The 22672-nt window shown below is 40.1% G+C and overlaps 1 protein-coding gene across 1 annotated transcript in view; it reads left to right on the top strand.

Annotated features, from left to right (window-relative positions):
- The first annotated feature begins 373 nt into the window (after positions 1–373).
- Positions 374–22672, top strand: part of DENND1B (DENN domain containing 1B) — a 190310-nt gene continuing 168011 nt past the window's right edge. The window contains exons 1-4 of the mRNA XM_085312946.1: positions 374–602; positions 8231–8307; positions 15226–15449; positions 18521–18574. Of these exons, the coding sequence (XP_085169072.1) occupies positions 374–602; positions 8231–8307; positions 15226–15449; positions 18521–18574 (584 nt within the window). The remainder of the gene's footprint in view (positions 603–8230; positions 8308–15225; positions 15450–18520; positions 18575–22672) is intronic.

Below are 22672 nucleotides of genomic sequence, written 5' to 3'. Positions count from 1 at the left end.
AAACTATGACGACTGTTACTGAAACAAGCAACCCCAAAACAAAATCTAACATTTTAAGGCAAAACAAGCCCCGGGCAAAACTAAGTACAACCTCAGCATTCACTGTACTTTACAGGATGCTTATTCCTGTAGCTGCATGTAAATACCTAGATATACCTGGTATACCTATATCTAGGTACTCCACAGCAACAACTTTGAAGAAKTGTTTTTATTAAATATTGTGCCATTAAAAATAAGAGTTGCATGGAATATTCAAAAACAATTTTAATAGTTGACAAGTTGCTACAGTTTCAGAAACTGAGTTTTTTTTTATCGTCAGAGGTTCTCATGATACAGATTTTTAGTAGAAAACCTTTTTGACCTTACACTGTCTATGTGGAAGAAAGAAATACTTAAGGAAGGACTCCTAGCTGGTAAAACCGGGGAGCAGGAAGTGTGGGCTGCCCTGCAAGGGGACGTGAGCTGGGAGCTGCAGGCCGCAGCAAGGCTGCCAGGGCAGTGGCCTTGTGGGCGAGGACAGTCCCGCGGTGGCAGTGAGCAGACCAGTGACCGCAGCTGCTGTTGGTCACGGTCCAGCGGTTACCAGACGAGTGTTGAGGCAGGTTTGAGGTGGCGGCGGTGGTGCAGGTCAGGATCAGCCGTGTACAGGCGTACCTACAGAACAGCTGGGGAAGGACCAAGGCTGAGGGCCTGAGCTTGAAAGCAGCTCCCACGTGAAGGGAGGGCCTTGCAGCCCTTTTTCACATGAGTCTCATTCCCCTGTTGAGCAGCTGCACTATATCAGAGGTGTCTTGAGCAGGGGTAGCCAGATGCGTAGGAGCAGGGGAAAAAGCCTATTTAGACCATGCAGAGCCCTGATAAGCAATTTGAGTTAGAACATAATAAAAAGTCTGAATTAAGTATTTATACAGGAATTCCTATTAGAATTAGTAATTCACTGGTATAGTATTTTCCGTTTTGGAAAAATAGCTACTTATTTTTACTGTCAGATTACAAAGACACTTATAGCACCAGTCATGCTTATAATACAAGTTAGATTGTATTGAACACCTATTATCAATAAGTTCAGTAAAACAGAAGTGGGGGGTTAGTCTAACAATTGCTTTCAGGCCCCAGAGATCCAAAGTTGCAAAACATCTGACATGACAGCTCTCTGGTACCCAGTGACAATTCAGAAACTGCCCTCGGGGTAGCTCTGTGATTCTGAGCTGTTTGGTCAGTCAGCTGGGATGTAGGAAAATGATTGCGACATTTCTGCAGCGGAACAAAAATAAATGGAGAAACTTCAAAACCTCTCATGAAATAGTTATTTTTCTGCTTTACTATGTTTTCTTCTAACCTTGTCCTCCTCAATTTAGAACGCGTAGATTACTCCTGCACTTGAGGGATGGAAGTGAATCTGGCATGGGTCCCCCCTGGAAGAACACTGTAGCCACCTCTGGTAGCTATGACAGGCGCTGTTCCTCTCCTGTGGGCTCATCCAGATGCAATAGTCTCACTTGGAAGCGCTGCACAAGTAGTCCTGCACATACAGAACGGCAAAGCTGTGAATGGCTTGTGTTGATGTTTGGTTCCTGTATAGGTAAAGTGATGCCAAAGCAAGTGCACGTACCTCCAAGGCGAGAATGAAGATACTAGCTCTGAACTGTAAGATGGCCTCATCTAACAGTGATATTATTGAGGGGATGAGAAATTTTCTTTTTCCCCAAATACTAGTGGGAAGCAACTCCTAGAGCCCTGCTGCTCCTGAAAGTGCCAGGAGCTGGCACCCTCTGTGTCCGTAGCCCTTGCCACAAGGGGGAAGCCTCAGGCTTTCTCTGAGGAGAAGCTGCGTAGGTGAGTGGAGATGCTGCTGCTGTTGCCTATGTTTGGGACTAGTCTGCCAGACAGAGGTGATGGGGCCACCTCCCTTTCCATCAAAACTGCTGCTCTATTTGCTTCAGCTCTGATTCTGTTTTGGGGTTTGCATGCTGTGCAGCTGAATAGACGTGAGTATGGATTTTATGTACGAGGTATGTAGAGAAAAGCACCATGGGTTTGGGCATGGGCAACTGAGCAGCAGCTGCAGCAGGCCAGGGAGTTGAGAATGCATRCACAGAGCCCAGCTCTGCGAGGAGGAGATCCAGAGTAGCTGCGCAGCGTCTCCCACCAAGCACTAGAAGTGCACTGCAGTGCTAGTATCTGGAGCAAATGGTCATTTTTCTTGACTGAGGGGCTCATGCTTCCACAAAACTATGCTCGAGCTTAGTGGTGACTGAAGTGACTCTGCGTAATTCTGCAAGAAGATGCTTGTGCCAGTCTGTCTTTGATCCCTCTCCTTTGAGCATGCCTACCTGTCTGCAGGCATATAATCTCCTTGTGCCCACGCATCTTGATTTGGAAACTAATTCTGTATATGTGTTATGAAAGCAAAGGTCTGTTAGAGCACTGAAATGACAAGGGCTATACCATTTCCTTAAAGTGAGCAGACCAAGTAGACTTTTAGTTTCTAAAGGATGATTTTGTGAGAGGCACAAAGTAAAATAAGGTGCTCTTTAAACAGAGGCAGCTCAACTGCTTGATCGGGCACTATAATTAAGATCTTTTGTAAAGAAATCACCAGCCACTGTGCCCTTACCCTCAAGCCTGTAACTCTCAGTAGCTAAATTGCAGTCCCCTTGGAAAACCTTTCCCTACCTCTGAGGTGGAGTTGCTAGAAGGGCTTGCTGCCAGGTGTGATCTTACTTCTCATCTTCTATCTTTGGAAAATCTTACAATCTGTGTGCTGGTAAAACCACTGAATTGGCAGAAAACTAACCCAGCAAAATAATAATAATAAAAAAACCCATTTTTTTTCAAAGCTTATTCTAGATGAGCATGTTTTTTACTGCTACAGAAGGTATAATTTCCCTGTCTCTCTGGAGGGTGTTGCCTGACCCAGAAGGCAGGTGCCAGAACAAGGCGAGCAAACAAACTTCCTTCCTACAAACTGTGGTATTTAACAAAACATAATACACATAATATGCTCATGGATGGTGAGCAAAGTTGTGATGTGTTGTGCTCTCCTGATGAATCCAGATGGGCGGACATAAAGGCTTTGAAAACTTTGTTTCAGTTTCCTTACCCTAAGTGGAAAAGACTATTTGGAGAATGATCTGGGATATTCTTTCTCCAAAACAAAGTGGAGCTTTCATACCAATTCAGTGCGTAAGGACACTGCACTGCAGTAAATACGTAGGTGTAATAACATTTCTTCAGAATGCGGAAAGGCCTCTTCAGAGTTATTGGAAAAATCTGCTGACTGCAATGTAGATCTTTCACCATCAAAATGACTGCCATTGAGCTATCATGCTGTTAAGGCTGTGAATCCATGTGAATTTGTAGCAATTTTCTAGGACAAATTTTAAATTTCTCTGTTTTGGGGTGGAGAAATAAAGCTACCTAGTACATGTATTTTTTTTTTTTTTTCCTCTTGTTAACTGATGAGGAAGCTTTATCTGGCAAATAACAAAAGCAAGTGGCCACTTGGCTGGAGTAATATTAAAAGTGGAAACAGATCAAGACTTAAAAAGATCAAGAGCATGCAGTTCTTAATGATATAGAAATCTGTACCTCCTCCTGCTTTTAGTGTAAGTTCAATCAAACTCTGGGATTCCTGTAAACATCTCCTCCGGGACTGTGGGCTAAGAAGTGCTTATCCATGGGAGAAGACCATTTTGCATTTACTTGCCTATGTTGAAGTTCAGTGGCATCTAGAAAACATTATTTCCAGTTCTTGAGCTTAAAATCAAAACACTAGATGGACAGGCTGGCTGATTATGGAACCCCAAAGTACTGAAACCTTGGCTTTGTGAAGCCCTTAGTGACAATGCAAATGCTAAAACCTTTTGCAGGATTTGAAGTGYTGATTATATTGGCATTATACAGGACATTGGGGACACAGTCATTTGGAAGATTGGCTTCATACTGGCATATTTATACTCACGTTTTTATAGTTATGATTGTTTAGGAATAGGATCAGGAAATGGATATTGAAATGTTTCTTGCCAAAAGCAAAGATGACTGAAGCAGATGATGTGATTCTCTAGAGTAATTTTGTACAACTGGAAAAAGAAAGGAGTAAAGGAGAAAAATAGCTTATATGCCAGTTCAGTAAACTTCAGGATAAAAAGGCCGGAAAGTACAGTGAAAAACAATCTAAAACAGTCAGTAACACCAGTTTATTGTAAGAAGTGGTAATGATGATAACCTTGGCTGGATGATGATGAAAATCCTACGGTGTAAAGGATTGCAGTTCAGAGCTAYGAGGTTTGGTGGACTGAAATCAGGACTGAAACTAGATGCCAGCAGAATCAGACACTTTGGCTCCATAGCAGAAAATTGGGCAAGAGTAAAGCTGTTTTCATCCAAATGCTGTGGCTCCGGTCCCTGGCTCTGTGAGAAACATACACAAGAGCTCGGTTATTGTTTTCCCTGAAGATGAATGGTACAATTTGGTAAAGTGCAAGGAAGTGCATTTACTTGTTAGGGTATTTAGAACAGGGCAGAGCAATAGGCTAAAGAGGGGAGCTCAGGATGTAGGACTAGAAGGATGTTCTCAGCTGCAGTTTGGTGCCTTGTCTGTCCCAAGCAGCTATACTGTCATTATCATTTCATAGACTCATAGGATGGTCAGGGTGGAAGGGACCTCTGGAGATCATGTAGTCGAACCCCCAGCGTAGCCCGTGCGGGGTTTGAACCTGGGACCTTGGCATTTGCAGCACCACGCTCTAACCAACTGAGCTAAACCTGCATAATTTATTGTAAAACTGGTTAGGTTTGTTTGTTCTGTCCCTGTTAGTAGGCTGTTTCAAAGGTTTTCTGGTAAGAAGCTTTCTTATTTCTTCTCTTAGCTTACATAAGCCTTTTTTTTTCTTTTTAAGCTATTTGCTTGTGTTGTTGGCATTATAACTTCTGTTAATAACTTTCAGCAGTAATTCTTCCAAAATAGTTGGGGAACAGTAATCAACCCCGCTCTTTCTTTTTTCCTAGACTAGATGAACCAAGTTCATCTTGTTTTTCTTCTGTTTTAAAAATGAAGCAAAACAAAACAAAACAAAAAAAAACCCTGCCTAATGATATAATTCTTCTTTCTTGAAGATCAGTCTCTCCGAAGTATTATAAATGGGACCTTTCACTCATGCTTTGTGCAGTGGCAGGAATCAATCTTATTACTACTACAAATACCTCACCTAGTGGGAGACATTTGCTTTTTTTCACTGCTGTGTCAGCTTTGTAATTTTTTCTTAGCTGCCATGCTTAATCCTAAAATGCTTTTGGAAATGGTTATCGTCTGGCTACTTCTGAAGTCCCTTCCCAACAGTTTTGCCACGAGTTCCAGCTAGAATCTGCACGTATCATTTAAGGAAATTCTGAAGCTCTTTAATGTCCATATCCTTGACTACTTTGGGCTACTTCCCTCTGTTTCCCTTCTTTTCTTAATCCTTTTGATATAAAAATCATAATTGCAGATGAACATTTGTTTCTTTTTCTATTTAACTAGAATCAACTTCTGATTACTTAATTCAAATTCATTTTGCATGTGCAGCTCTTCTATAGCGTTGTCTCTAAAATACAGTCTAAAATAGCCTTGTTTCTTGTTGGTTTGATAATTATTTCATAAAGAAATCTGTCAGCTGCCACATTCAGGAATAACTGGGACAAATCACTTAGAAAACACTGGTTCATATAAGCAAAGTTAAAATTACTCATTATGAAGTTCCTGATAATATTTAGCTTTCTAATAGTAAGAGAGTGAGTTTCAATAGTAGATTATCAAAATGACCTCCCTAGAACCAAATCACATCCTCCTTCACTGTTTTAAACAAATCTTTCTATTTTTACCTATGCTATACTTCCTTATTTCATTATAGTTTATTATGTTACTGTTAAACAATACTACCTCTCTGTAATATTTTCTGTTTTTCTTAAGCACCACCTCTTCTTGTAGATACCCAGATTAAGGTTAGGGTGACATGTTTCCCTAGGTTTTGAGTATCTGTATAATATCCATACTCATTCCTACATTAGAATGTCTATTCCTTCAGTTTTCTGCTCAGGTTTCTGGCCTGATACGCTACTCAAACTTTATATATAAACTTCAATATTGAAGTTTATATATAAGTTTTGAGCAGTTGACTGCCCTGATTCTAGCACTTTAAATATTCATGTGGATAAGTCAGATGTGTTGTCTAAGTGGAAAATGATTATGCATGTGCAAAAATATCTGTGTGACTGAAGTAGTTAGATCAGTCCTCTAGCTAGCACTCAGTGTTGTAGTATAATCTGAGCTAGCTTAAAATGAATAGATTTCTGTGCAATCTGTGAATGCTAATGAATTATTTTATAACATTGCTGTTGTGGAAGGACGTATTAAAACAACTAAGATTCGAGAAAGATGGTTTGTTACCTGAGCTCTATTGAAGTGGAAGAAGCTGTTCAGATAAAAATAAGCAATCACTCAGTGTTTGATGCTGATCTGAGATACCAGAGGCAAAAATGGCATTGATGTGGTCTGAAACTGCCAGTCTCTTGCCCAGTGTGCTATGCAATGAATTGTTTGATCTTCCAGATTTTACTTCGCTGCCTGAGAAATGGGGAATTAGTTTTCTCGTAAAGGTGGAGTGCTGGAATTAGTTTCTGTAGGTTGCTGAAATCAGCAGGTGAGAGGTTTAATAAATCAGATGATCTTGACATGAATTGCAATCTGGAATCCACCTTTGGGACTCTTTTAGAAGGCAAATATATTGAGATATTTTCTCTTGGATCATGGTACACCAAAACCGCTGTACAACTATTAGCTGGCTTAACATTTTTTTTTTTTTTTTGGGGGGGGGGCACTTTTTATATGTCCTGTCTCTTACAGAGCTCATTCCTGACAAGATGATCAGAAAGTTGGGGTTTGAAGTGTAGATTGCTTGTACATCATTATTTTTTAGCGTTGGTCCTGATTTGTTCAAGTGATCATGAATCCAGAGACCAGTTCCAGGTTTAAAGTAGAGCCACCATGTAGCAGTAGAAGTCTCTCAGAAAAAGTCTAATGTGAACATTGGTTTATATCAGACCATGAGGACTATTATTCATGCTTTTTCTGGTCTTCATCATTGCGGCTGTCAGCCTGATATCCTTTCTAATCAGCTGGGTAGAAAGGGTTTACAGCCTCAGGCATACGTATGAAGCAGAGAAAGAAACACTCCAAGGCTGCCAGGCAAAAGTAGGCTTCTCAGCTTTGTCAGTGGGGAGCAAGAGGCAGGGCAGGGGATGGAAATCGTGTTGAGGGTTTTTGTTTTGTTTTTTGTTCTTGGAGAGAAGAAAGACAGTGGCATAGCCTGTGCTCTTGTTCCATTTTGCTTAATAAAGCTCTGCAAAACAGTAATGTGCCTCCTTGCTGTAAACTCTAAGAGCAAACTGAGATGGCCATAAACTTGTCCCTGTGGGGTCTTTTGTGTCTGACTGTATTGCCCAGGTTTACTTCTTAGAAATAGTTTTAAGAAGTGTGACTAATTGGAACCTATCTTTTAGCAAATTTTGCCAACCACAAGAATCTGCCAGCCACTCCAAAAGCATATGAAGCACTTTGGAAGAGAAGAATTCAAGCCAGTTGCTAAAGGTAAGATTTTGAATGTGTAGATATTTAGATAAATGGGAATACTGGAAATAGTCTTAAAAATACTTGTGCATGTACTTACCTTTAGGCATATACATAATTCTATTGACTTCAGTGGGATTCTATATATGTTACTAAAGTGAACCACCTGTGTGTTTGAGAAGATGAAACTATTAAGCTTCTCTGCTTCAGAATTCTATCCTGTGACTGTCTTGTGTATCATGTTGTAAATTTACCCTCAAGCTTGCCGTAAACTCAGTGCTTTCAAAAGTGTATTTGAAGAGCTCCAGTAGAGTCTCAAGGCAGTTGTAATATTGTGTATTTGATTTACAGTATGCTATTGAATTAGAAGGGTATTTGAAAGGGGATTTATGGTAAAATAATGTAGATACTGATTTAGAGCATGGATTGTGGCCATAAGTATGGACAAAACAGAAGAGTTTATTGCAGAAAGCAGCTTATTGCCTTCTGCAAGGGGAGAAAAAAAGACAAGTAAAAAACTTGGAGATTGTCAGTTTGGCTAAGTATATCTGTCAGCTAAAAATACTGGTCAACACACAGCTTTTCAAAGTAAAGATGACTTTTAACAACATTTTGTGTAACCAGCTCTGGATAGGATCATCAATGAGCTGGAACAGTGCTTTGGAAAGGAGAACCATGAAATCAATAAACCAGCTGGGACAGTGAGTCCAAGAAATACACATTTCTTGGAAAAAGACAGAGCATTCTGGCAATAAGTGCAATAAATTAGAGTATATCTGAGAATTTTGCCAAATTCTTCAACAATACTGTGATGGCTCCTGAATAGACACATGCCTTGACCTGATTAGAAAACACTTGGGTGTTATGCAAAAACAGACAGATGAAATTTTAAAATAATAATTCCAAGTCTATTGTTTAATAATCTCCAGATCGCTGTCAGTATTGTTTTTATGATTTCATGTTGGAGGCTTAAAATGCAGAACCAAACTATCAGCTGGCATTAATCACCTGACTTTTGTGAAGGCAGACTGATGTTAATGATCTGGGTCAAAATCTGTCTCCTTCAACACTTCTATTCCCTGCCTTTCAAGCACAGTCTGGTATTTTGGATTTCAGTAAACTTTAGAAAACATGAGGCTTTTCTGAGAAACCAAAACACTTCAGCAACATTACAATGAACTTTACAAATGAATGTTTAAAAAAAAAATGTTCAAGTATGCAGAGTGAAACCATGAAAAAAACCCCAAACACAAACTCTTGTTGGGAGAGAACTAAAGACCACAGTGACTCATATGCTAACCAAGTGCATCTGAATGAGCACAAAATGACAGTTTCCTGTTGATGCACTGAGAAACACTTGTCTGTGTTTAAAGGTGCAGTAGGCAGAAAGAACATAACTGCATATATAACTTTTTAATTTGTATTGCTCCATTTATTTCTGCTGAAAACAGCTGATCCGGGTGTTGCTGAACTTATCAGTTGACCTTTTAGGGTTTTTTTTTTTTGTGTTTTTCTTTTTTAATACTAACACTTGGAAAACAAACAGGTAATGACCCCCCTGACATGAACTTAGGCTGTGATTTCCCCACTGACAGAATCTGCTCAGACAGCTTTGCCCATGAAGATCATAGATTAATTCTTACAGTCTAAAGTCTCAATTTAAAATCTTCCCAGATTCACTGGGAAAGGCAGCTCTGCTTTCTGTAACAGTATCCTCTAGAGTGAAGTTATTCRCTTGCTAGGACAAGTCTGTAAAATTGATACAGGACAAATGCTGAGGACACAAAGGTCTCTGCAGTGAAAGGATGCATGAAATATGAAGTGGGAGGGTGTTTGGCAAGCTTTGGTAGGAGGCCAGAGGAAGCATAACGCACACCAAGAGAAGTTGAAGGCAACTGTATCTTGGAAATGTGACAAACAGACCTTTGTGTTCCCCTCGTCTGTCTGGTTTAGCACTGTCACACTCCTCTCTCTTCCCCAGAATACCCTCATGTTCAGCAGAAGCCTCCATGCTTCAGTTTGGATGGACGTGCAGGTCTCCCTCGTCCTCTGCCCTGGCCGCCCTGAACCTGCTGCCTCCGTGTGGGTTCACACAAACTGCGTAAGTGGTGGAAGGCTCTCCCATGCTCTTGTTTCAGGCAGGCTGCGTATTCAGCCAGACATTTCAAGATCAATTATGCTCAAATGTGTTTATATACAAGCTAGGGCTAAATGAAAGATTATTTTAACAGGAAAAATGCAGCTTTCTTCCAGTGCCCAAGGCTTTATTTAGTATCTATGCCTTAGTCCAAAACAGGAAGAACTGGTTGGGAGAGCATAGGAGAGAGCTGAGAAATAAGTGGCAGCAGAGCTGTGCAGAGTGCTGGAAACTGAACACAGGCAACTTCCTGCAAAAATACAGAACCTGCCAGTGGAGGAATCTGGAAGAAACAAAAACATACTGATGAAAATGATTTTGACAATATTTGAGGAAATATCAGAACAGATAAGGCTGAAGTGAATGTAGGCAAAGATTTCTTCTCTGAACATGTATTGCAGAAAAAGTTTAGTAACAAACTTCTGATCTAAAAATGATTGCTGAATTTATGAACACTGAAAATACTCTGTGAAATATAAAAAGCTGATTAACATTCTCAGAGTAGCTTATCAATGTTACAGTCAGAAAATTTACAAATTGTAAGCATTCCATAGATGCAGATGAACAGACAGTAAAACCTGAAGCAATACTAAGGACAGAGAAAACTGTCCTTTTTAAGGCAAACTAACCATAATRAATTGAGGAGCTTCTTTCTGTGTATATACTGTTGTTTCTTTTTCTATAGAAGCGTGCTGGCTCATGGTGGGGGGGGAGAAGTGCAACTTTCTGTCAGTTTAGACAAATTTTCCACCATTAGTACGCATTCCTTAGGACCCTTTGTACGTTCAGCAAGTACATGTTAACTCAGTGATGCTTCGACAGAGTCAGAGTCCCTATAGTGAATGAAGGGAGGACAGGAAATGAATGGAAAAGCAAGCAAGGCAGCTCAGAGACGGTTCCCTAACCAGCCGCAGGTCAGTCACTGCTTGTCGCAAATTTTAGCATTGTGTTTTTTTTTTTTTTTATTTATTTTGCAATACAGCTTCCTACAAAGCTGCGAGGAGATTATAGACTTGATTTTACAGTGTCAAAAAAAGGATTCTCTGTTGGCAGGTACTTCTGTGGCCTGCTCCTGCAAACGCTTGCTCTTAGATGCTAAATTGTGTGCAGTCTCCAGGAAGCAGGGGAGGGAACTGTTTGAAAACCCTTACTGGTGGTCCCTAGTTAATTTGCTTAGTTTCGGTATGGATGGTTATGCGACTTTAGAACCAGTTCAGGAAAAGAGTACTATAGTAGTAGAACTCTGCAGTGTTTTGGTGGTCGTTTTGAGTTACAGAGACTCCACATGCACTGGAAAAGAGCAGATGGACTGGAGAGATGTTGATCTGTTGCATGTGTTAAAGGTGATTTGTATGGATACTTCTGCTGCGAGGAGTGAAAGCCTGTAAATTCTTGGTTCAAGGACAGCAGGAAGGTTGCTCACATTTTATTTTTAAATGAGTCCAAAAGAAAAATCAAATATGTACATTTACTGGCAGTGTATGACTGTTCCTCTACCATGTATGTGTGATCAAAGAAGAGGTATTCTGCCAAAGGAGGATGCCTAGATTTATTGAAGATACTGGTTGACTTTCTGAGCAGGTCAGAAATCATCCTACCATAAAACATAATGAGTTATTACTTTAGCAAATTATTTCCCTTGGTTCCTGCTGTTACGTTTTAATGACCACATGATGAGAAATTAAAATTTTCATGGATAACATGTAACAGGCAGTCCTGTAAAAGTGACAGCAAACACAAGCATTTGGATTAGCTTATGGACACTACAATTAGACTATTTCAAGCACATCTTACTGTCTGCTGTAAAACACTTTTTCTATGAATTTAGACTGATATTGGAACACTCTATACTGTATACAGTTCTAGTATTCCCTATAGATTACAAAACTGAAAATAAGGTGCATCCCATCAGAATCACAGTATACTATGTGTCCAGGTTAAATTGGAAGCTTATTCAAAAGATCCTACAGTTCAAAACATGTTTAATTCACTTAAGTAGTGCTTAGAAATATCCTTTATTTTAATTATGGAAAACAGAGGAGTTTTTTTTGTAAATTTTCTCATTAATTGGAGTGAATGATGGATTAGACCTAACTACAACCCTAAACTTATAAATTAAAGAAAGAAATTTCTTTTGCAAGATTCTGACTTTATTTTGTAACACATTTGAGAAGCTCTCATATGGATTAGATCTCCCGAGTCTGCTAGTGCCTGACATATGTTCTGTGAACAAGAAAAATTACATATTGTTTTGTAAAACTATTCCGTGTCTTCCTGCTTGCCAAGCGTACTATATGTTAGCTGAGAAAGAACGTTGTACAAAATATTTTGTAATTTAATAGGAAAAGTGGAACAAATGACTGAAATAGATCATAGTGTCATGTGTCACTAATATGTATGTCAGTGATGTTAAGTGTAAATGCTGGTACTGGGAATATTTATTAAGCTATCCAAAATATTTTCACTTGGCAAATTTTACATTAACTGAATCAAGCTTGTTTGTACTTTGTGGAACAGGCCCAACCCTGATTAACATATATAGATTGAATGTTAATAATCAATGCCAGATGAGATGAGCAAACTGTGAAGCGCTGAATTATGATAGTTTCCACAACACTTCTTGAAATGGGCGTCAGYAGCGCTTTACCATAGAGACAAGGTAAATCCTGGAAACAAAACATTGTATTCATCAGCTGGCATCAAAGAAATTTAGGAGATAATACAGCAGAAGGAACATGCCCTTGGACTACCTATTTTAGTGCAATTACATGCTAACATGTAAAATACATTTTTATTTCTGCTGCAATCTCCTAAAAAAAAATTTGATCCTTTGAAATGAGCATTTCCAGGTGATTATACTTAAATACAACCTGTCAGATCTCATGTGTTGTTAATGCCAGTATTTGAATAGGAATATCCAAGGATTAACTGCTTCAAGAAGTGATGGTGTTGAGGATGGAGTGATCTCACTCCTTGAGGGTCAACATTRCATCCCGGATTCAGAGTGATGCTCTCTTGCTAGGAGGTCTGATGTCTCAAGCTCTTGAAGGCTCCATGATTCAGCCTGTGCTACCCTTTCGGCTGCAGTTGTAGCTGTATTTCCTGCTCTGTGCTGTTGGATGACACTATAGTATGCAGGGTGAGTTTTGTTTTCTGTATTGCATAATATATTTGGAGGGGTATTTGGAGTCTAAATTTGTGGTGTGCGCAAAGTTGAATTATTACTTAGTTCTATTTTTACTACCTCTTTATCACAGGCCTTGGTAGTCATTAGGGGATCACCCTGATACCTGCTGGAAGGGTAATAGAGCTGCATGCAAGCAAACCGGGAGATTGCTGGAGTGTGTTGTAGACAATTTCTTGATGCAGSTRACTGAACTGACAAGCGAAGATGCTCTGCTGGGCCTTTTACCCACAAACAAGGATGAACTGGTCAAAATGCGAAGGTCAAGAGCAACCTTGGCTGCAGTGACCATAACAGTTTAAAATCCTGTGAGAAGTGAGCAAGACAAGCAGATGGAGAGCAGATTTGTGCTTATTCAGGGATCTTCTTGACAGGATTCCATGGGTGGAGGGCAAATAGGCCTAGGAGAGCTGGTTGATTTTCAAGGACAACCTTCTCAGAGCAGAAGAACTGTCCATTGAGATGTGCAGAAAGTGGAGCAAGTGTGGCAGAAGGGCAGGACTCTGACAGAGCTCAGGGGGAGGAAGTGGTGCCAGGCTACCACAGAAGGATATGGAGCTGTTGCCTGAGAATGCAGGGATGAAGTTGCAAAAGTCAAAGCTGAGCTAAAATTGAAACTAACAACGGATGTGAAGGGCAACAGGAAGGGCTTCATGTGCATATGTTAGCAGTAAAAGAAAGGCTAAGGAAAATATGGTCTGACTGCTCTGTGCAGCAGGGGCCTAGTGACAAACAACATGGAAAAGGCTGAGATACTTGCTTTTTTTTCCTTTTCTTTTCTTTTTTTTTCTCTCCACCAAGGGCAGGCTGTTCCACGAAGGAAGGCAAGCCAAAAGCTGAGGTGACAGCAAGACAGGCTGGGCAGTAGCCTCACTGACAAACAGTCAGGATGTGGAGTCAGGATCAGATCTGGAAACAGTGATCAGGGACAGCCTAGTTCTAGCAATCACCTAGCCAAGTCTGTTGTGCTGAGGCAGGTCTGAGGTCAAGCCAGGAAATCAAGTCAGAGGGCCAGGATCTGGGCCAGCAGCGAGATGGTAGAAGACTGGGCACAAACATAGCTGCAACACAGCTGCAGTGTAGCTTAACTGAAGGCCAAGTGCCAAAGCTTCATCTTAAAAGCAGCTCCCAAGAGAAGGAGAGGCAGCCTCTTGCTGAAGCTTCTTCTAGCTTTCTTCACAACAAACAGCTCTTATCAGCGAAAGGACTGTCCTTGAACTCAGTCAGCTAAACTCCTTAGCTCAGCCAACTGAAATGCTAGAAGGGGGAGTTTGCTCAAGGCTCTGGCAAGTACAGGCTGGGAGCTGATAGGCCAGAAAGCAGCTTTACAGAAGAAAACCTGGGGACCTGGTGGACAAGTTGAATGTGAGTCAGCAATGTGCTCTTGCAAAAAGAAAGCCAACTGCATTCTTGCCTGTATTAGCAAAAGGGTAGCCAGCAGCTGAAGGGAGGGGATTAGTTCACTCTTTTTGGCATTTGTGAGACTGCATCTGGGTTATTGTGTCCAGTTTTAGGCTCCCTATTGCAAGAGACATTGACATAGTGAAGCAAATCCAGTGGAGGGCAACCAGGATGGTCAGGGGGCTAGAGCACACAGTGTATGAGGAGAGGCTGCAAGAATTGGGTTTCTTCAGAGGAGATGATTTGGAGGCATCTTATTGTTATCTGCAACTATGTAGTGAGAGGGTGTAGAGGGGATAGAGCTAGACTCTTCTCAGAGGTGCACGGTGCAGGACAAACAGAAACACAAGTTGTAACATGGGAAATTGTCTTAAATGCATATTTTTATCATGGAGGTGGTCAAATGCTTTTACAGGTTTCTCAGAGAGGCTGTGGAATCTCCACTCTTGAAGATCCTCAAAACCCAACTGGGCAGGGCCAAGAGCACCCTGCTCTACTGGGACCTGCTGTGAGCAGAAGGTTGGACAAGGTGACCTCTGAAAGTTCCTTTCCACCTGCATGATTCCATGTGGCAGTGACCTACTTCAGTGTTGTATCAGAATGTAAGTCCTAGGGCAGCACACAGTGGTTTGCACATTGCAACACTCCTGCTTGTCTCAGGAATATGTACACATTACTCTGCTCCAACATCTGGTAATAATACAACAGCAAAGTATGAAGCAAGATGACTTTCTGATGGAAAAAAACTGATGGAGAATTGTGTGCAAAATGAGCCCTATCAGTGAGTATGATTTCATTTTTTGTGTTTTGGATATTGAGTTGGTAGTTCTCTCAAGTGCACCTCTGCAATTTCAAATAGTGTGGAATCCTGTGATTCTTCTGCTCTTTGGTCTGCAGCTTTGGTGGTTAGTGTTGGAATCTGGACTAACTCCAATAATTGATGTCATCAGCTGTATGGCTGTAATAGGGCCATACTGTTCTGAGGATAGCCCCCTGGCCTTGGTTATCTTGAGCTGTCACTTCCTTCTGCCCTCTCATTCTAGCCACGTTCCAAACTTGATAACTTCTACAGTCAGTAGCCCAATAATTATGGCTGCTTCCTCTATTGTTAATTATTGGAGGTAAYGTCCACCTCTGTGCTTAGAATCTCTCAATTTAATGCCTTCAATATCTGATAGAGTGGCAAGTCAATGTTGGCAAATATACGAAGGAATCTAAAATCATCTGTCTGAACTGTTTATATTTATTTAGCACAAAGATAACTAGGTCAATGGTCTTAACACCTTTCAATGAAGAAAGCTGCAGAAGAGCTTTGTGCTATTTTAATAATACCTGTGATCCAATTGCGTAACGAAGAGTTAAAAGAACAAAAATACAGGAAGTCTTCAAAACTTGCTATATGTTTAAATTAGAATTCAGACCTTGTAGTTAGATTAGAATTTAAACTTTTTTTCCTTTATAGAAAAATATTAATCAGTGAATATTATATTATTGAAGGAAATTTGCCTCTTCCTAAGGAGAAATGCTGGTATCACTCAACTATCTGATACAATTATTTATGAGCAAAACACCTACAACAAAACACTTAAGACTAATCTCTGGCCTAAGACACTTGCATGCCCAGGGCTCTGCCCATCTAGGGGCATCCTGGACTCTACCTGTGCCAGCCAGAACATGAGAACGTKGGCTTGGCAAGTAGTAGATTGCTCTGACAGAGGAAGTCTTAGAGCTTTTTAATCTTGTGTATGCGAATAAATATGAAGATTTACCTCAACTATGGGCTATTTGTAAATCAAATACTGCCTGTAGAGCTGAGAAACAGGCTTTCTTTGTTTCCTATAAAAACATTTGTCAGTATACAGTCTTTCCTAATGATGCCAGTGAATATAGAGGACCTTAATCCGTAATAAATAAACAACAGAAAATTGTTCTTTTAATATTTAGTAGAGCTTGCTTTTCTGGTTTGGAATGATTTTGGTAGACACAGCAGACAGTTCCCAAAATGACTTGCACACTTTTAACACATCCTCRTTTTAATAAAGATCAGTTCCTAATTTTATGTGGTTTTGGCCTCACTGTAGGACATCCACAATCAGAAAATTAGAACAATATGACATTCTTAGGGCTAACAGCAGAAATCAATGTCTTACTACTTTGTATAGAACTTTTTCAAATAACTTTCAAATACAGCAAAAAAAAAAAAAAAAAAAAAAAATTGAGGTACGATAGTTATTTAATGACTACCAGATTCATCAAGTAGTATAAAACCCACAGCATTTAAAATTCACATTTGAGAAGTGTGAGGAGTATATTCTTGTCTAAACAGAAGAACTGAAATTGTTCTGTAAGAAACTTTTACTTGCAAATAACTTGAATGAGCAATTTCCTTCTGCAAAATACATGAATACTGAGAGATATCATCTGACCCCACTGCTTCAGTAAAAAAATCATACTTAAGAAAACTGTCTGCTGGACTGAAGAATTCTCCACAGTAATCACTAACTGTGGAAAAGAACTGGGTATATTCCCTTAGTGTTGCCAGCAATGTGTCTTAAATCTTTCTGGGGGGGATTTTTTTAATACAAAGAAGATAACAATTCAGTTTCTCTCTTCAGTCTTTCATTTCTTTGAACTTGCTAACAGGAGGCCAGTTGCAAGATGTGTGTCTTGCCTCTAAACAGAAATAGGGCTAAGACTGTGGATTGTTTTCAAACATCCCAATGAATAATCAGTAGATACTGAGAGCACTTGGTCTTCACAGAGCTAAGCTAGATGTAAGCATTAGAGCTGAAAGATACTTTATTCTACTCTTAGATTGTCAGATATCATGCTCAAATAAATTAGAAATTCACCCAAATAATTTCCCTGAATTGTCTACGCATTGAAATTAGTAAGCTTGGAAATATTATTTATCTTTTATGTATGAATGAATTTACATACAAAACTGATAAAACATTAAAATTGATTAGTTAAAGGAAACCTTACAATAACTTGTAAATATTTACTAGATGCATGCTTCATACCATCTGGAGATGAGGGTGCAAGTCTAACAAAAGTATTAGAGATCATCAGATTGCGAGAATTTGCAAATACTACCTGTAAACCATAGTGTCACATTAATACTGCTGTAAATGTTTATACTTCTGTGTCTTAACTGCTAAAACTGTGCAATCTGAAGATGCATTCATTTAAATTCTCCTAGCTCCTTTCTTAATCTTAGTTTTAAGTTTTACTAAATGTTTTTATTTCTAGTATAGATTTCTGATTTCAGAATCAAAAGAAATGATATTGACACTTGCTTTATAGAAAATATACAGAATATATATTTCAAAATATAGCAAATATAACAGCTGGGGCATATATTTTAAAATCAAGTAGTTTTCATGCAATGAATTGTCATATAACTGATCATGATAACAGTGTTTACTTTAAACTGACATATTAATAGCTTGATGAGTCTCAGATGGATATATCAGTTGTCCTGATTAAGAAGATTTGCTTTCTCAGTCTTCATGGTAGGACATATTGATTAGAAAGCCTGGAAATCATCATTCCTATCTAAATAGTGATCTCTCTCTGGGAGTTCACTGAGTAATTAATGAGCATGTTTACCTGTGCATGCATGTTTGGGCAGATTAGCCTTTGCACATAGCATTACTGAACGAATAATGACAGCTACTGCAATGTTGCATCCCTGAGGTGTAATGATACCAGAGAATAATTTTCTCATGCAATTCCAACTCAGTCAAATCTGTACCCTCACAAAGTGTTACCTTACTCACGTTTTCCTCAAATGAAAATCTGTTCCTAAGTGGGTAAACTTAAGAAGCTTTTTACGTTGTTTTTTTCTAGAATGCATATCGTTAAAAGATAAAGATGTTTGAATAGATCATGCAAAGACTCAATAAATACAAATAACACTTGTTAGATAAGTATTTAGTATAGATTTTGTTAAACTTTGTGGGCTTCTTGAAGGATATCTMTATATATATGTATRTATTTTACTATTTTTACATAATAGGATGTATATATATGTGTGTTAATGACAATCTTTTAAAAAGCTGAATTAGGAGATTTAATGTAGGTATCTTCTGTTTCTTAAAAGTAAAAAAATTTCCCTTTTAAATATTATCTCATATTAGTGTAGTGGCTTAGGAGGTTAATCAGGTAATTCATGTTTGTGAATTTGTAGGTTTGGAGGACTTTGCCTGGGGAAATTATGCTGTTACTGTATCTACAATTTGGGGTGAGTACGAGTATGTAGCAAGTTCAAAAAATGAATATGGAAATAATCTAGTCTCACTAAAATGAGCAGCAAACTTACAGTGAAGTCAGTAATTCATGCTAAGAGATGCTCTGCAAGTCTATGAGGTCTGATAAGGTGGTTACATGGTTAGGAGATGAGGTTCTTTACAAATGGAATTTGTTGATAGCAGCTGAGATAACATAAGGCARTTTTGACTGACTTGAAGGAATGATGCCAATACAAACAGTGGCAAATGAAAATGTAATTCTGGATACAAGGTATATATCGCTTATCATACAAATGTGGTCCAAGAAATGTTTTATTATAACCATACAATGGGAATTTGTATCTTTTTCAATTTTGCCTTTTTTGATAAACTTGCTGATGGGGGCAGCTTGTTCCCCAGGGGGAACATCTTTTCCAGCAAGCTCAGTTAATGGTATTCTGAAGGAAATCCCTTTATTGGTCTCAAACATTTAAGGGGAGGACTTTTTTTTTAATTAGTAGTATATTTTACTATTAAATGCAAAGTTCCTGGCCAAGGAGGACCTCTGTTATACTTAAGATTCTTTAATTCACAATACACGCACCCTGAGTTAGGGAGATGCTGAAAGCTCTCTTCTGCTTCAGAACCTGGCAGCAAAGTAAAAGGCTTGCTGGAGTTATTTGGGGCAGGAAGATTAGACCTATATAGCAGCAAATTCAGTGATCCATAACCCGCCTGTTATTTCGTAGGGTTGCCTTTGTGTAAAGGTAAATTGTTTGCAGTACAGCCCGTGAATTTCCTCACATAAGGYACGCTTGCTTAGCGCTTGTATGGGGAGGATTCAAATTCACCATGTGCTAAATGCTTAGCAGAGTACTGCATCTTTACAGAGGCTCTTCCTCTCCCTCTGTCCCCTTTACCTTCCTCCTGCCAAAAGAAAACCACTAAACGTATGCATGTAATGCTTGCCTTTTTAAAGAAGTAACTGAATTCTCACATAACTTTTCTCCCTTGCTCCACCGTTTCCAAGCAACATTATGTGTGGTCATTTCTTTTCTATTTTTCATATCCGTTTTTGAGATCCTAACTGTGATCTGCACAGCTTTTATAGACCTAAAACCACATGTTTTTGATTTGTCGGAGGATGGCAGATTGCTCCATATTAGAAAGGATGTGGATGCTTGTTTCTGACTCTTGTTTGGTGTTTTTCATCTACATTTCCAGTTGTTTCCATATTGAATTTGGTTGTAAACTTAGTAGTATGTTATACTGCTTGTATTGTTGATCCTTGGGATGGAGCTGCCTTGATGACATTTCCACTCTTTTCATATCCGGTTCAGAGGAAATAGACTTTTGGATATTTTTCATTCAAGTTTTTACTTACTGCTATGCATTAATCAGTTTGGGAGACTATTGAGAGCTGCAGGTCCAAATCAATTTACTTAAGACCTCTTTTACTGTCTGAGAGTATAGAAAGGCTGAATAGCAGGTATAAATATCTATGAGTTTTAAGGCTTATTTACATTATTACAATGCTACAAAGATAACAAGTATTCACTGGTGGCAAAGTCTACAATTACGGTTGAGTGGGGATCTTCATCTTTAACTTCTGTGTTTTTAAATTACTCTTGTCTATGTTAAAAATGTTCCTCACARCTTCTTCCCAAATCTTGTTTTATGACATATTTCAACTTTTAGGGAAGAATTTAGTCAGAGTTCAGCCGTTTTCATGTTACGTACGCATAAGGAAAAATACTTTGAGTTCTCGACCACCTGATAAAATGACTGGCTTTAAAACACCCAAGTGTCATTCACTTCATGGTCCTAATTTAGAAAGGGAAACAGAGTAAAGAAAAGTAAATAGACTTTCATAGCTTCAGACTGTATTAAAACAGTATCTTCCCCTGCATATGTACTAGCATTTTCTGTTGTATTTCCTTCTGCCACAGCCCTTTCCCAGRGAGACTGAAATTAAGGCAGCAAGAGGTGGCTTTGAACACCAGCATCCTCTCTGTTACTATTTTCTAATGAAAGACGAAAGTTTTAAAGTCAGTCTCTAGCTGCTGCTGTTGTCAACTGTCTTGAAAATGCCAACCACGTACAACCTGGGCATAGATGTCCCCTTAAGTTTTCACAGACTGAAATGAAAGCTCTGAGATGTGGGATTCATCTCAACAGAGTTTTATCTTGTATGCCCTGCATTTTATATCTGAACTTTGTCTACTCTTCCTGCTCCTCTAGGATGATCTAGGACCTGAGGATGATCCTATTGGACAATGTGATGATCTGTTCAATCTGTTCTTAATTGACAAGGCATCTCTTTACTTTGGGAAAGAAAGATCACCTATTTTTCTCCAATTAAGATAAAATAAATTCCAAGGGACTTTATGGGCTTATCTGCCCAGGTAGATACCAGTCCAAGAGACTAGCTGGAGTTGCACAGCAGCAACCACTGACAAGCTGGTCAGACTGCTATTCTGCCTGTACCAGTGGCAAGTGTCAGCAGCTTGGGAGAAGAGAAACTCACAGTAGGCTTGTAAAGYATTGATTTAATCCCAAATACGGATTTGCTGAAATTCTGAAATGCAGCATCATGTTGTTCACTTTCTGGTATGCCTCAAATGCAGTTTTCCCATGAATAAGATGTCTGAATATCTGGATAATCACCAATCCAAATTCAATTTCTCTGGCCATTTTTGCAGCAACAGAAATTGTTTCATAGTATAATGGAGGAGTGTAAACAGCCAGCCATGCTCTAATCTCCCTCCCTTTCCATGTGCAGTTTTACCTGCTGCTGTTTAAGTCCACTCATTTCTGCAGTGTCACTCATATACAAGATGTAGTTGGTCTGCATGGGGTATTTTAGCTGAGGTCTTCTGGGCACCTGGGGAAGGGTCCCTGCTTTGCTCTGCCCTTTTCTGTGCTGCTCCCCCTCTCCCCCTTGCCCTTTTGTCCTGATCGATTTTATCAGAGAAGTTACATKTAACAGCTGGTGAGGTAAAGTTGCCTGCTGCAAGGGCTCTTCATGGAAAGCCAGATATGCAAAAATACAAAGTTGATGTTTTTTCTTAAAAACAGCTGAGCTAAATGAAGTGTATGGTTATGTTTTAAGGATACAAAGCCCCGAACAATTTCATAGACTTCAGTGGGAGTTGCAGATACTCAGTATCTCTGAAAACACAGCCAAGAATTATTGCAAAATGAAGACTGGGAAAGTAAGTACTTGAAAATGAAGAAAATCCCAAAGCTAAGGTTTCTGCTGCAACATTCAGTTGGTTTTGATGCACATTCTACACGTTTTATTATTTAATCTATATCCTGTGAGGTGTGTTGGATGTGTAATGAAGCCAAAACTATATTGCTTTGGAAAAGTTAGTATTTGTAATTTCCTGGATTTTTGAATATTCATTTTTTTTCAGCCTTAGTAATGATGTTTTATGTGTTTAATATGCAATTGGCTTCATTTTTAACTGATGATATGATTGATTTCTACAGGCACCCCCCCCCCCTTTGGCCCGATATTGTGACCTCTGTTTTATTTGTCTTTCCCTGCAGGGATGGTAGGCTGGCGAAGGAGATGCGGCTGTTCGGGGGGCCTGGCTGAGCCCCTCGGGAGAGCAGGACGCTCCYGCCACCGCGGCGCCCGGGCCCGCTTCTGCGCCGAGGACGAGCTGCTCCCCAGAGCCGGGGCGGCCGTGTGGTTACAGAGCGGTGAGAAGAAAAACTGAACAAAGGGGTGTAGGTGAAGTTGAAATTCATGGCTGCTTAGTACGAGGAGGTTTATTCCTCGCGCTGTGCACCGCGGCTGGGACAGGGCTTAAGGCACGCCGCAGCCACCCGAGCGGCGGCACCTCCGGCCCCGGCGCCCTCCCCCGGCGGCGGCGGCGCGGGCTCCGCAGGGTCTCGCCCCCCGCCGGGCTCAGGTGACAGCGGCCGCGGCGGCCACCGCAGAGCTTCCTGGTTCCCAGGAGGTGCCGGAGCCGCCGCAACAGGAACTGAGAGACGGGGGAGGAGGCGGTGCCGCCGCCGCTCCGCTGCAGTCGCGGCCCGGGCGCGGCGCGGCGCAGCAGCCATGGGCCGCCGCCGGCCCCAGCACCAGCAGCGGCGGCGCT

Source organism: Rhea americana, unplaced genomic scaffold (assembly GCF_003343005.1).
Source record: "Rhea americana isolate MKP2758 unplaced genomic scaffold, rheAme1 scaffold_371, whole genome shotgun sequence".
Lineage (NCBI taxonomy): Eukaryota > Metazoa > Chordata > Aves > Rheiformes > Rheidae > Rhea > Rhea americana.
The sequence above is the reverse complement of the archived record's forward strand: the minus strand, read 5'-3'. Positions and strand labels throughout refer to the sequence as shown.